Source organism: Ovis canadensis, chromosome 26 (assembly GCF_042477335.2).
Source record: "Ovis canadensis isolate MfBH-ARS-UI-01 breed Bighorn chromosome 26, ARS-UI_OviCan_v2, whole genome shotgun sequence".
NCBI lineage: Eukaryota > Metazoa > Chordata > Mammalia > Artiodactyla > Bovidae > Ovis > Ovis canadensis.
In genome coordinates this window covers 57,573,960-57,587,443 of record NC_091270.1, presented here as the reverse complement: position 1 = coordinate 57,587,443, position 13,484 = coordinate 57,573,960, and the positions used below count along the sequence as shown (strand labels likewise).

Below are 13,484 nucleotides of genomic sequence, written 5' to 3'. Positions count from 1 at the left end.
TCTGCGTGAAAGCACGCTGTTTATGCTCAGCCAGACTTTCACCCAGAGCAGCAGTCCCGAGGCTCTGTCTACACCATCAGGCCCTTTGATAGTGCTTGTTGTTTTCTGCAGCTGGGTAGTTCAAATCTTCTTTTTTCATTTTCAAAATAGTTGACTCTACCCCAATCCTAATGTTAAGTGTTTTTTTTTTTTTCCTGTCCCTTGAAGTTGTTTGATTCCATGGATCTGGAAGGTAACCTCATTTTCCTCAGGCTTAGTGACTGCCGTAAGGAGGGGAAATATATAAAGGTTTAGGTTCCCATTTGTGATGTTCTCCACGGCTATGGAGCCACCCCATTTCTGGATCTCCTGGGTTTGGTCTGCACGTGAGGGCTGATTTTGTCAGCGTGCACAGTGCGTGTTTCGTGTCTGTGTGGTGTGCCGGGGTGTCCCCATCACCCTCAAAAGCATCCCTTGTGCCTGTTGGCAGAGAGCCCCTGCCCCAGGCCCAGCCCCAGCCACTCAGCTACCTTATGTTTCTATAGATTGTGCCACCAGGGTTTTGAACCAGCTTGTAACCGATGAACTTTTTGCTTGGGCTACTTCTTTTATGATAAGTTGACTGCTGTTTAGATTAGGCTGCTCTGAGCCTTTCTGTCACAAGGGGAGCAGCCAGTAGAGAAAGTGCTAGCTAATATCGGTAGATTCTATGGTGTTGGAGAGTATTTTCCTGTTGGGGTTTCCACTGACTGATACACTACCTTTGAAGTTTGTTTCCCACCTCTCATAATCGAAGATTTCTTCTGTTTTGTGCATATTAGGTTTGTCCGATGAGTAAGTCTCCATACGTAGATCCTCATAAATCGGGGCATGAAATCTGGGAAGAATTTTCCATGAGCTTCACCCCAGCAGTAAAGGAAGTGGTGGAGTTTGCAAAGCGCATCCCTGGGTTCAGAGATCTCTCGCAGCATGACCAGGTCAACCTTTTAAAGGCTGGGACTTTTGAGGTAGGTTTTTATTTATCTTGAATGTTGTTGATTTTATTTTCATTCTTTTCTCAACAAGTGTTTGTAGTCTAGAGGCTGAAACTACCAACAAAAGCATGACCATCCCAGGATCTTGGGGAGAGACAAGGTAAACTCTGCGTGACTCAAGGCTTGAAACTCAAACATGCTGGGTTCGCAGCACAGAAACTCCCAAGTCCTGGAACTGCCTCCAGGTGTGAACCTGGCAGGTTCTCTGGAGTTAGACACCTACCAAACGCCCAGCCCAGCATCTCCTGGGTTCAGTACCAGACCAAAGGGCAAACAGATGGTGGTTTTGTCTCAAGAGATCGGGAAATATTTGGCCAATGTAGCAGATATTTCATATGTGCTCCCACAATCCTCTTGGCCGCGTCAGAGTCCTTGGCTGCTCTTTTGACTCCAGCTTCTCTTTCTGGGATGCCGTCTCCTGGGCCTGGGGCAGCTCTTGTTGCCAGCTTGAGTAGGACCCAGACAGAGCTGCTCCCTGTGCTTGGCTAGGTGCCTCTCATCTGTTGGCCCGGGGCTTCCCTGCCGCAGCTGAGGTGGCCGAAGGCACAGGACTGCCCTGGAGCTCACGTGGGCATTGTCCTGAAATGCAGGGGAGGGTGGGAGCTGATGTTGGGCGGCCCCAGCCTTTGATCAGCAGAGGAAGTCGGGGGGAGCTTCATGTCCTTGGATGGCCCCACGTGGCCCAGATCTCGGTTGTGCTTGATGTCAGGTGGTGTCCAGCTTGGTGACATGTCCTCTGCTACAGACTTTTCTTTTATCCCATTTCCTTCTTCCTCACACCTGTTTTCACACATGCACCCCCCCACAAAACCCCTTGCCTTTGGCTCTGTTCTCTGGGCCTCTTGGACTAGAATAGAGACAATGATGTTTTCATAAATAAAATAGCTGTGATGTAATTCCAAAGAAACACCTATAGGTTAGAATTTTCAGTTTAAAGGAAAACATTAGACTTAAGGGTCTTTGGCTGCGTTGGGCCTTTGTCGAAGCTCATGGGTTCCTCTAGTCGGAACATGTCGGATCATAGTTCCCTGACCACCGTGTCCACTGCATTGGAAGACAGACTCTTGACCAGTGGACCTCCAGATTTAAAGTCAGAAGGGGATGTCGGAGATCAAGTTCAGTTCACCCAGTTATGAGGTTATATAACCATAGCCCAGAGAGGTGAAGAGAATTTTCTTTCCTGGGTTACCAGTGTATTCATGACAATCAGCATTAGAACACAGATCTCATAATCCAGGACGTGCATTCTGTTCCCCTTATGATCTATCTGGAGACAGCTGGTTGCAGAGCTAGCGCTGTCTTCTTGGAAGGTTCCCCCTCTCTCGGGCTGTCTTCTTAGAAGGCTCCCTCTCTTTCGGGCTGTCTTCTTGGAAGGCTCCCCCTCTCTCGGGCTGTCTTCTTGGAAGGGTCCCCCTCTCTCGGGCTGTCTTCTTGGAAGGCTCCGTCTCTCTCGGGCTGTCGTCTGAGAAGGCTCCCTGTCTTGGGCTGTCTTGGGTGAAGCACATCTTTGCTTGGGAGCTCTGCAAAGGGCAGGTGTTCGTTCAGCGTCCCTCTGGTTACGCGAGAAGTAAGGGACATAGTCATTTGCATTGACTAGGGTGGAGCGAGCCCTGCATGTCTGCAGTGACTCTGGTTTGGATCTCCATCATAGCTTGATATCCAGAACGCCTGCTGTAATAGTTTGTGTCTCTTTGGGTTACTGTTTCTTGAAATAGACTAACTAGAGTTCATCTTTGCTTGTCTACATTTGGTGTTTGGATGTTTCCAAGTGTTGTTGCATTGAAACACTGCTGTTTTTACTTCGGGCTTAGAGATCATGTGATGTACTTGATAGCTTAATAGAGTTTCTTTAATACCTTTGCCCAAGGCCCAGTTTCAGACTTCTTGGCATTATTGCCTGCTTTAATTTGGGGTTTTTTGGCATGCTTTAATTTTGAATCTGCATTTCAGAATCTTTGTTAATAACCTCAGAGTACCATAGGTATTGACTGTTTTGCTGTTGGTGACTAGAATTTTATTTTTTGATGCCTCTTCCTAAAGTATTGCTTTGATGGAGAATTTGCCTTAAGCAAGTAGTTCTGGGTAAAAATAAAATTTTTCTTCTACAACTTTTTAAAATACGTAGGATATCTCTTAACTGACTTGAATACTGAGTTATTTTCTCATATTACGATTGAACTGCCCCATATACATTTAAGTCTTTTTCTTTTTCCAGGTTTTAATGGTACGGTTTGCATCATTGTTTGATGCAAAGGAACGCACTGTCACCTTTTTAAGTGGAAAGAAGTATAGTGTGGATGACTTGCACTCAATGGGAGCAGGGGATCTGCTAAACTCTATGTTTGAATTTAGTGAGAAGCTAAATGCCCTCCAACTTAGTGATGAAGAGATGAGTCTGTTTACGGCAGTTGTCCTGGTCTCTGCAGGTAAGGAAGCTGGTTCACAATCGTGGCACACCTGGAATGTAGTGAGCGGCCTGGGGACAAGGCTACAGTTGCCTAGGTTCTGGCCGGTCGTGTAGAGGGACGAAGGCCTTAGGGAAGATGCTGAACTAGGGGTCTGTTATTTTTGCATGATGAATTTTTTTTGCCATGACAGTAAAAGTCAAAAGTGCTGTATAGTGATAAGCGGATGTTGAGATCTGGGCCTCATGTCCACCTCTCTTAATCCTTAGCTTTTGTTCATATTTCTTTTTTAAAGTCTTAATATCTCATAGATTTATTTTTTGCAAGACTGTGTATCACCAGGTAGGTGGTGGTAATCCAAATCTAAGTTTTAATTAAAAATACCATGTGGGTTACTTGAAAGTGTTGTAAGTATCAAGATGTATGCTATTACTGTCTTTTGTTACAAAAATCAGAATTAAGAGTTGTAGGCTTTCATTCAGCTTTGCTCCTGAGTTCTCTGGGTGGCTCGGTAAGTATCCGTCTCTCTCTGGGTCTTGGTTTCTTCCTCCTCCTGGGAAAGGAGGCGATTGTGCGTGGGAGCCTCATGTGCCGTTGGCGCAGGGCAGACGCAAGCCTCTGCCTGAGCGAGTGCTGCGGCTGCTGTGTCCCAGCATTTCCTGAGGCTCGTGAGGCACCGACGGTGTTTCCCAGTTTCTCTGCCACCTGGTGTTACATTGCGGTTGTTTCTGACCCACGTATCTCAGCTCAGACAGTAAGAGAGGGATTACCCCTAGTAAGAAATTGGGACTGAGATGGTGACTTCCTTGGGAACGTGTGAAAAAGTGCCAGCCATTTTTAGGTATCCCTGACTTTATTTTAAACCATTCGTGGAGAATTAGACAGTATTTTGACATGACTTACTTTAAGTTTCCCATTGACTTCGTGCTGTGTAAAAGCCCTTGTGCTGAACACAGGGAGGGTTGTGAAATGTGAGTGTGGCCCGTGGTTACGGGCTGAGCTGTCAGTCAGTGACTCTTCACACCAGTAATCCCTGGAGAGGGTAAGTTCTTTGTGTATCTTGAAGGGCCCATTGCACGTCAGTGGTTAGGCCATTTGTGAGCATTGTTTGGCCCCCTTTTCTGACCTGCCCTACCTGGGCTTACAGGATAATATGATGGACCGTGTCAGGGAGGGAGGCCTGGTTTCTCAGTAGCCTTTCAATGCCTCTTGCTCATGTGTGTGTCAGTCACGCGTCGCGTTGGACTCCTTTGTGGCCCCCTGGCCTCCGCTGTCCGTGGGATTCTCCAGGCAGGAATACCGGAGTGCATTGCCGCTTCCTCCTCCAGGGCATCTTCCTGACCCGGGGACCAAACCTTTGTCTCTCGCATCTCCTGCCCTGGCAGGTGGGTTCTTTACCACTAGCGCCACCTGGGAAGCCTCTTGCACATAACCCACCGTTTTGCAGAGTCTCTTGATAAGTAATTAGTAATAGTTTGAGTTGGCATCAGGTTAGTAAATCTATAATCGTGAAACTACAAGTGATCCATACCCGCTAACTTCTTTATCTAGTGAATGGGCCTGGAGTGCGAGGTGCTCAGGGTGACAGGACCAGGTTGAGGACAGCGCGGTACGTTCCATCTGGAGAGATAGAACCAACACAGAGAGCTTTGTGTTCTAACCGGTGAGGCTCTGCCTGTGGTAGATGGGCGTCTTGCGAAGGAAGAAGGCTTTGCGGGCAGGATCGTGGTGGAGTGGGACCGTGCGGGTGGACTGTTAGGCCTCCCCAGAGGAAGGTGAGGACGGCCCGAGGGGCGGGAGGCGGGAGACAGGGAGCCCCGGGCTGAGTGACCGCTGTGAGCGCCCGGCCTGGGCAGCAGTGTGACTCCACGGTGGGGGCGCCCGGGCGTGAGCGCTGAGCTGCTGTGACGTGGGTCCTGTGTTTATCCCGGGGCGCCGGATTGGCGCGCCTGATCCGTCAGCTGGAGGGTCGGCTTCACAGGCTGTGCGGGTGACTTGAGGGGTGAGGAGGCGGGGAGGAGGGGCTGCGCTCCCCGGCCAGGTCAGAGGGGATGCGGCCTGCGAGAGGGCGCTCCCCGGGGCAGTTCACGGGGGGCGGGGACGGTGGCCCCCCGCTCCTGGGGCAGGTCAGGGGGGATGCGGCTGGGGGCGCAGGGGCGCTGGCCAGGCACCATGCTCCTTTGTAGTTTCCACCAGGAATGTGGTTCTCTGTTGTTTTAGATTTTAACTTGGAGAAAGCCTTGTTTTGTCTTCTAATCATAAGAATAATACAGGTTCTTTGAGAAATTAGACAGTGTCAATACTAAGATGAAAATAAGGGGTGATAATATCACCACCAAAAAAGAGCACCATTAACCTTAGGGATCTCTCTCTAGCCATTTACCCACCAACCCATTTGTCCCTTTGCCTGCTTGTGGATATATAGTACTAAAGGAGAAAGACAAATTGTAAAAAGATACGGCCGCCTTATTTTTGTTATGCTTATACATGAGGATATACAAGCAACACAAAAATACCTGCATCTTAAAATGATACATTTTTCTACTTGATAATGTTCATACCAAATTTAAATCTTTGTCACTTAAAAAAGGGCTATTGTTATTTTTAAAGCAGGAAAATAAATTCCAGTAATGGTGGAAGGGTATAAAATGGAAAGTCTCTTTATTCTCCTGCTAGCCTATTCTTCAGGCTTATTCTGGTGATTGCTGATCCAACTCAAAATACTATCCTTATGCCTTTTTATTTAGTAGATATAACAGATCAGTGATAGCTCAGCTGGTAAAGAATCCGCCTGCAATGCAGGAGACCCTGGTTTGGTTCCTGGGTTGGGGAGATCCCCTGGAGAAGGGAAAGGCAACCTGCCCCAATATTCTGTATAGTCCATCGGGTTGCAAAGAGTCAGACACGACTGAGCGACTTTGACTTTTCAACTGATAAATGAAAGCACCTTCTCATTTTTCCCTCTGAAAGATGTTTGTTCTCTCCCTGGTTATTTTAGTTATTTAATGCCTGTGATATGCCCCCCACGCTGTCCCTTTGCTTGTCCGTGACCCTCAGGAGTCCAGCTCGCGCGTCCTCGCTGTCCGGGAGGCGCCTGCTTTTCCTGCAGCCTGACTGCTTTTGTCCTAGTGCTTCTTCTGTGTCCTCGAGAATGAAAACGTTTGTATTCTGTTCTAGAGACGTGACTGTCTTCTGTGCTTTACCAGTTGATCCTAAAGATTGAACAGTAAAGCGTCCGTATTTACGTGTTACGATGACAGGAGTAGTGCTCATAGTGTCCCCTCAGTGGGGCCGAAAGGGTAACGAGACAGCGTAGACTCTCCCCTAAACCTGTGCTTCCTGACTGGAACGTTCCGGCGTCAGGTAACAGATGGATTGTCTTTCTGCATTTTCTGCTAGCTGCTTAGAATTAAGCAACCTTATGGTTTGCTTTATATTCGAAATAGCTTTTGTTTTTCTTAGAATCTACCCTTGCCTTCTGGTTTTTGCTTTGTTTTGGTTGTTGTCAGACGATGTGCTGGTTAATGGTCTCGTTATGTAATTTTGTCTTCACGACAGACCCTGCATGTGAGCTAGGACATGCTATCCTCAGTTACACGGGAGAGGAGGTTGAGGAACGGCGAGGGCGGGGGCTTAAATAATTTGTCTGAGGTTACATTTTTAATAATCGGCTGATCAGGCATTTGCACCCCTACTAGTCTAGCTTCAGAAGCCTTCCCCCTGTACTGCTTGTTAACAGAACAGCTCTAGCTGCCAAGAGAGAGAGAAGTCTCAAACTCTCACTTGCCTGAGTGATGGGGAGGATCTTGATGCCGTGAGAAGAGCAGTTGCACCCGGAGGGTTAGTTCTTTTTCAGGGTGTGTGGAAGGGCAGAGTCCCTTCCAGGTGGAGGTCAGACTGGCCTGTGGGTGTCAGGCTGGGCTCGTTGGGGTGTGGGTGTCAGTTGTCCCCATGGGGGGCTGGTGGAAGGGGTTTCACGTCCATCTCTAGGCGGACAGTCGAGGAGTTCTCGCGAAATGGTGAAGGACGCGGAGAGCTGCGTCCTGACGGCAGTACAGCTCGCAGTGCGCCGTCTGGAAGAGGAGTTTCCACTTCAGTGGGTTCCTCTAGTGTTGCAGTTGCTAGGGGACTGTTTATGATCAGCTGGGTTTGTAGTTAGGTCCTCTGGCCTCGAAATCACGAAACCGTGGTTTTTTATGGGTAACGTTCTTAGGTACAGTGAAGGGAGTTGAATAGAGAGGCATAGGTCACAGAAAGTCAAGATAATCACTGGAGGATCAACCACAGATAAAACTAACTCAAATGTCCTTTTCCACTTACTGTTTGGTACTGGTACGACTGCCATCTAGACTGGTTTGTTTTGGGGGATCATTTTCATTTTTCCCCAGTTGTTATTATTGTAAATTACAGAAGATGTAGTGTAAACCAGCTACTTTCTTCTGTCAAAATACCAGCTCTCTAAATAGGAGGACTTGCAGTTTGTCACGGTGACTGCTTATTCCCTAGCACCACAGGAGTAACCTGGAGAAGGCAATGGCAGCCCACTCCAGTATTCTTGCCTGGAAAATCCCCAGGATAGAGGAGCCTGGTGGGCTCCGGTCTATGGGGTCGCAAGAGTTGGACACGACTGAGCAGCTACTCACATACCGGTAACCACACTCATTCAAAAGTGTTTGGTGAATGAATTCATGAATTGTAAGACTGTTAAAGAAAACAATTGCTTGAACATTAAAGGCAAGGGAGGGTCTTGGAAGCATTATTACAAAGCTTTAAGTAGTTTTCCAGAGATGATCCTGTGATTGTATGGCCGAAGTCAGGTGTCGAGAGAAGAGATCTTTTGTCCATCTTGCAGCTTTGTGTGGAAAGCTGATTCCCTCCCTGCCGCCCCAGCCAGTAGTCAGCATCCAGTTTGCTTCTGTTTCTTTAATAATTAGCACAGTTGTGGCAATAATCCACATTTTACTAAATGTAATACGAAACTGTTTTCATCGTTTTTTTCCTGCATTGAGTTAACCAGCCTCCCATTGTTTACTATTAAATTTTAGTCCGTGTTTTGAGCATTCCCATTCCAAGTGGCCTTTTTCAGCTACCAGTCACAATGGAAGACCTCCCCGATTTCCTTGTTAAAAAAAATGAAACAAGGGCGTAAATGGCCAGAGAATTTTGTTTCTTTGAAGAAGTTTTTTTCTTGCTAATTACAACCCCCTCTTCTTGGAGCCATTGAATATTTCTTGTGTACAACTGTCTCCTGTTGTAAAGGGAAGAAATAGCCCTTGCTGATGAAAAAAGTCCATGGTTTGGTTCTTTTAAAGGTAGTTTCCTTTATTGCTGATTTATATTAAATCACTAACATTAATATTTTTGTGTGATGAATTTAATAAACAGTATGCTAAATGAAAGTAAATGCAACTTAATACAACTATTAGTAGGGAGTTGGTGATGGACAGGGAGGCCTGGCGTGCTGCAGTCCATGGGGTCGTGAAGAGTCGGACACGACTGAGCAACTGAACTGAGTTGAATAGATAATAAAGTTGCGTGCTATGTTAGATAACTGCTACTGCATAACAAGTTACCTTGAGATTCTGGGACTTGAAAATGTGTATATTTATTCTCTCTCAGTTTCTGAGGGTTGGGCTATGGGTGCCTCTGGCTCAGGGTTTCTGAGGAGGTTGTGTTCAAGCTGTCGGCCATCCATATGAAGGCTTCACTGGGGCAAGATCGACCTCCAGGCTTATTCACGCGGTCGTTGGCAGGAGTCAGTTCTTTGCGAGTTGTCCCGCTGGGTGTCTTGGTCGCTGGCTGCTGGAGACAGCCTGGGGCACCTCTCAGGGCACCTCACAGGGCATCTGGCTTTCCTGAGAGCGAGCAGTGAGAGACTGTCTGAGGTGGAAGCCACGGTTTTTCCTGTGATCCTGCTTTCAGTAGTGAGTCTGGCCCACTCACGGGGAGAGGGGTCCATGCGTGGGTCCCGGGTGCCTGCCACCCGTGGTAACACGCAGATGTGGAATGTTCCGTATGAGGTGAAAATACACTTCCAAACCACATGACTCATCTCGTTTTGCTCATTAGAAGCAGTTGAAATTAGGTGGCATCGTATTTAAAAAATCAGAACCTCTAGATTTTTGTGAGCAAAGATACCCAAGCGGTATAAAGCATTTTAATTTATCAGGGGCGCTATGTGACACGTTTTATAATGGGATTAATAGCTACGAACATTTGCCATTGGGCTTTAGAAAACTCTGTCAGATATCTTTTGCCTTTGTTCCCATGTGTAAAACTTGGTTTGAGCTCATTACTGAGACCGACAAGTGCGAGCTATGACTGTTTATCGTTAGTAACACTGTCGTCTCTGCTCCTCGCTCTCCGCAGATCGATCCGGGATAGAAAACGTCAACTCCGTGGAGGCTTTGCAGGAAACGCTCATCCGCGCGCTAAGGACCTTAATAATGAAAAACCACCCGAACGAGGCCTCTATTTTTACAAAACTTCTCCTAAAGTTGCCAGATCTTCGCTCTTTAAACAACATGCACTCTGAGGAGCTCCTGGCCTTTAAAGTTCACCCCTAAGGCCTTCGCTGACTCGGACACGAACCGACGCAGGCTAACTGTACATTTTGTGCTGGAACGCCGATCGCTCTGTGCGTGCGGTCCGCGGCGGAGGAGGAGACCTCGGCGACGGCGAGCGCGCAGGCCGTCTGCGCCGCCGGCCGCCGGCTCTCCTCGGCCCGGGCTGGGGGCCGCGCGCCGGCCCCGAGACCCGTCGGCTGTGCAGCGCTCCACTGGATGAGCTACACTGAACTACAGTCACACTGAATGTTAGACTCGCTCATCTGCCAAAACCAAAATCCATTTCGATCTCCCTGTGACATAAATGTAATGCGTAGCCACGAGTTCCTGAGGCCTGAAAGGTCCCCCTCTGTGGTGGAGGGTCTCCCGTGGGACGGAAGCTGGATTTCCGCGCAGGACTCTGCTCTGCCGGCTGAGGCCCGCGCGCTAGGGGAGCTCGGCGTGGGTGCCCCGTCATCGTGAGCGCGGCCGGGAGGCTCCCTGCGTGCGGAGACGAGAGCCGATCCTCCCCTAGGCGCGCCCCGCACCTCCTAACCAACGTCTGTAAAGCATCCTTACCTCTTGGGAGATAGGCACTATGTAAATACGGTAAAATTTTTGTTATAATTATTCATGATAATTATCTTTTTTTTTTTTAAACTTCTACTCTTTTCTGAGAAATCATTTCAGTCCACACCAATCTGCTATTCAGGGTTCCTGCATAGGTGTGGGGTATCCTCTGGCACACACATATTCAAAGATTATGGGTACATCAAATACATAGTACGTGTACATAATATCTATGTGAATATAGTCATACATAAATATATCTCTTCACAATATTTTAAACTGTGAAGAACTTTATCATACAATAAACTTAAGCGGTGTCAAAAGACCCAAATTAGGTGCATTTTACCTGTTGATAACATAACCATTGCTTTAAATGTCTAGAGAGTAGAGAGCTGAATTTATGCTCCATTTTTATTTAAGCACCACTTAATGTAAAAGTGCAACAGGCAGTTGAATCCAGATTTTCAAAAAATACGTATTTTAGAGTTCATCTTTAGTAAAATTTTTGGTTCAGGTACTGATCATTTAAAAGTTCATTCAGATTCATTGCTGCCCCTCACTACACATGCTGCAGCTTGATGATAAACAGTTTGATTCTTTCTGGAGAACCAGTGTTTAAGAAAACAGTTTCACATGTTGATGTGTGCCTGTGTGTGTGAATGTAGGTGTGCAAGTGTGTTCTGAAGCCACTTTTTTTTTCCCCCTAAATAACACTACAGGGATTTTGTCAAATTAGATTTAACCTATAATTTGAAAAATCATTTAGTGTGTGACCTGCAGGCTTAGGAATAGTCCAGTCAAAGACATTTCATCCTTATTTCTATTCTTGGGCTTTATTAAATAGGTAAGACTGGCATTTTTGTGGCAGCTGGAAAAATCACCAGAAAGTTGAGGATCTTATGTATGTTTTTCTGTTGCCCTGGAAGATAGCGGCTAATTGGATTTTTTGAGTGAAGATTGCCTTCTGTATAATTTTCAGATTATATAAAATTACAAAAATGAAAAGGTCCCCTTTACTATCTCAGCCTGTTACTTTAATGACATGTGAGCAGAATGCCTTATTTTGTAATCTTGTTTAACTTGTTGCTACTAGGACTTGAATTTCTGTGGCACTAGTTAAGTAAGTTAAAAAAGAATTAAACCCTCTCTTTATTAAAGAGGAAAGGTGATGGTGATGTCTGTAGTACAATGTAAACCATAATTGTGATTTACCTTAAATAGGTATGACTTTTATGGGATATACAGTATAGTTTTTGTGAATTCTTTACATGATAGCATTATCTTTTTATAATTTTTTTCCGAAGATAAATGCATAGTTTTCTTCTATGGGAAATAGAAACAGCTTTTTGACGTAATACTGAGAACCTCAAAGACCATGTTGTTTCTTAATTTTTGCCTTTTGCATAAGCCTCTTTATAACATATATCTTTAAAGCAGTTACTAAGTCTTTAGGAATGTGTAACCAGAACTATGTTAGTATTGCTTATAAAACTTTAGTTAGGTTCAATATATACATGTATACATCTATATATAGGTATAGAGATTTGCATTTTGTCTTGTAAAATTTTATTTGAACAAATTCTTCCTGTAGGTAATGGGAAACAAATTTAATAGTTCATATACCACTCTTAGCATTTCGATATCTGAAAATAGCCCACGATTGAAACTTGTAATTCTAAAGTTAAACCAGCAGCCTACTACAAGCACATTCTTTGATTGAGTCATTGGTTATAAACTTACTATTGATAAAAGTGGAGAAGACAGCCAGTTTGGGGAACTTCTGAGTTGGTGGGACACTGTTGATTAACAATGTACTGTATGAATTAAGTGATGCTTTAACTCTGATTTTACATTTTAAAGTTAAGACATGGGCATTATGTCAGCAAACTTAAGGGCATTATGTCAGCAAGCTAAAACATTTTTTTCTTGTGCTTTTAACGTATCTCTTTACATGATCGGAGAGACGATTCAAGCCTTTAGAGAGAAATAGCTGAGAAAAAGGGGAAACATCTTCTTGGGATGAAGCTTTTCCTTATGGCGATGGTTTAATTGCAGATTCAAAAATCAGAAGGGAATTTCAGTGGATTAAGTGTATAGCTTCCGTAAACACATTTCAAGAAATTACCATTGTAACTTGATAAGATACGATTTATTTTATGTAAACATCATTGCAAAGCAAGGAGTAGAAGCTCAGCTAGATTTATTACTGTGCACGAGAGTAAGTACCTATCTCAATTATTCTTTTTCTTTTCCAATATAAAGTTTGCTGAATGTACAAGAAGAGTTTATCACTTAGGGTATAGAATTTTTTAGGCGGTGGGGGTGGGGCTCTGTCAGGCAATTACCTAGAAACAAAGATTGTCTTGGTTTGATCTGAAATGTAAAACTTGAAGCTATTCTTGAACTAACATGGAAAAATAAAATGGCTATTGTTTAAAAAAAATGATAGAACTATATTGTTGACAAGATATGAATTAAGTTTATTTTCTACAAACTGTTGTTGATGAAGACATGGATAATACGTTCATGTTTCTGAAAAGTAATCTGTACATGGCGGGAGGGAATAATAAATATTATTTCTAACCAGGTGTGGTATTTGGTATTTTCCTATCCTGATTTTTTGTAAGACCATCTATAATTACCTTACTGCATTCCCTCGAGCAGAGCAGCGTCTCTTTTATGTAGATCTCCGATTCAGTGTGGGGTGGGGTGGGGTGGGATATAAATATGTAGGACTTTTTTAAAAAGGAGACTTCAGAGTTTGTTTAGAGATTCCAGAAAAGACTGTTAGTTTTCTATGATGTCAGCTGAGTGGAGGTTTGCTGTGTGAGATGAGGTGGTCTTCCTGGTTAGGGAATGTGGAGAGGCGGGGTGGGGGACCTGGTGTAGACAGGGCTTGGCCGTGACCGTGAACCGGGACGGGAGCCTCCGCACGACCACCGCCTCCTCTC

The 13,484-nt window shown here is 45.3% G+C and overlaps 1 protein-coding gene across 1 annotated transcript in view; it reads left to right on the top strand.

The window, feature by feature from the left end:
• Nucleotides 1-13,128, top strand: part of NR1D2 (nuclear receptor subfamily 1 group D member 2) — a 29,419-nt gene extending 16,291 nt beyond the window's left edge. Inside the window, exons 6-8 of the mRNA XM_069572922.1 lie at nucleotides 801-986; nucleotides 3,229-3,439; nucleotides 9,788-13,128. Coding sequence (XP_069429023.1) covers nucleotides 801-986; nucleotides 3,229-3,439; nucleotides 9,788-9,984 — 594 coding nt within the window. The 3' untranslated portion in view covers nucleotides 9,985-13,128. The remainder of the gene's footprint in view (nucleotides 1-800; nucleotides 987-3,228; nucleotides 3,440-9,787) is intronic.
• The last annotated feature ends 356 nt before the right edge of the window (nucleotides 13,129-13,484 follow it).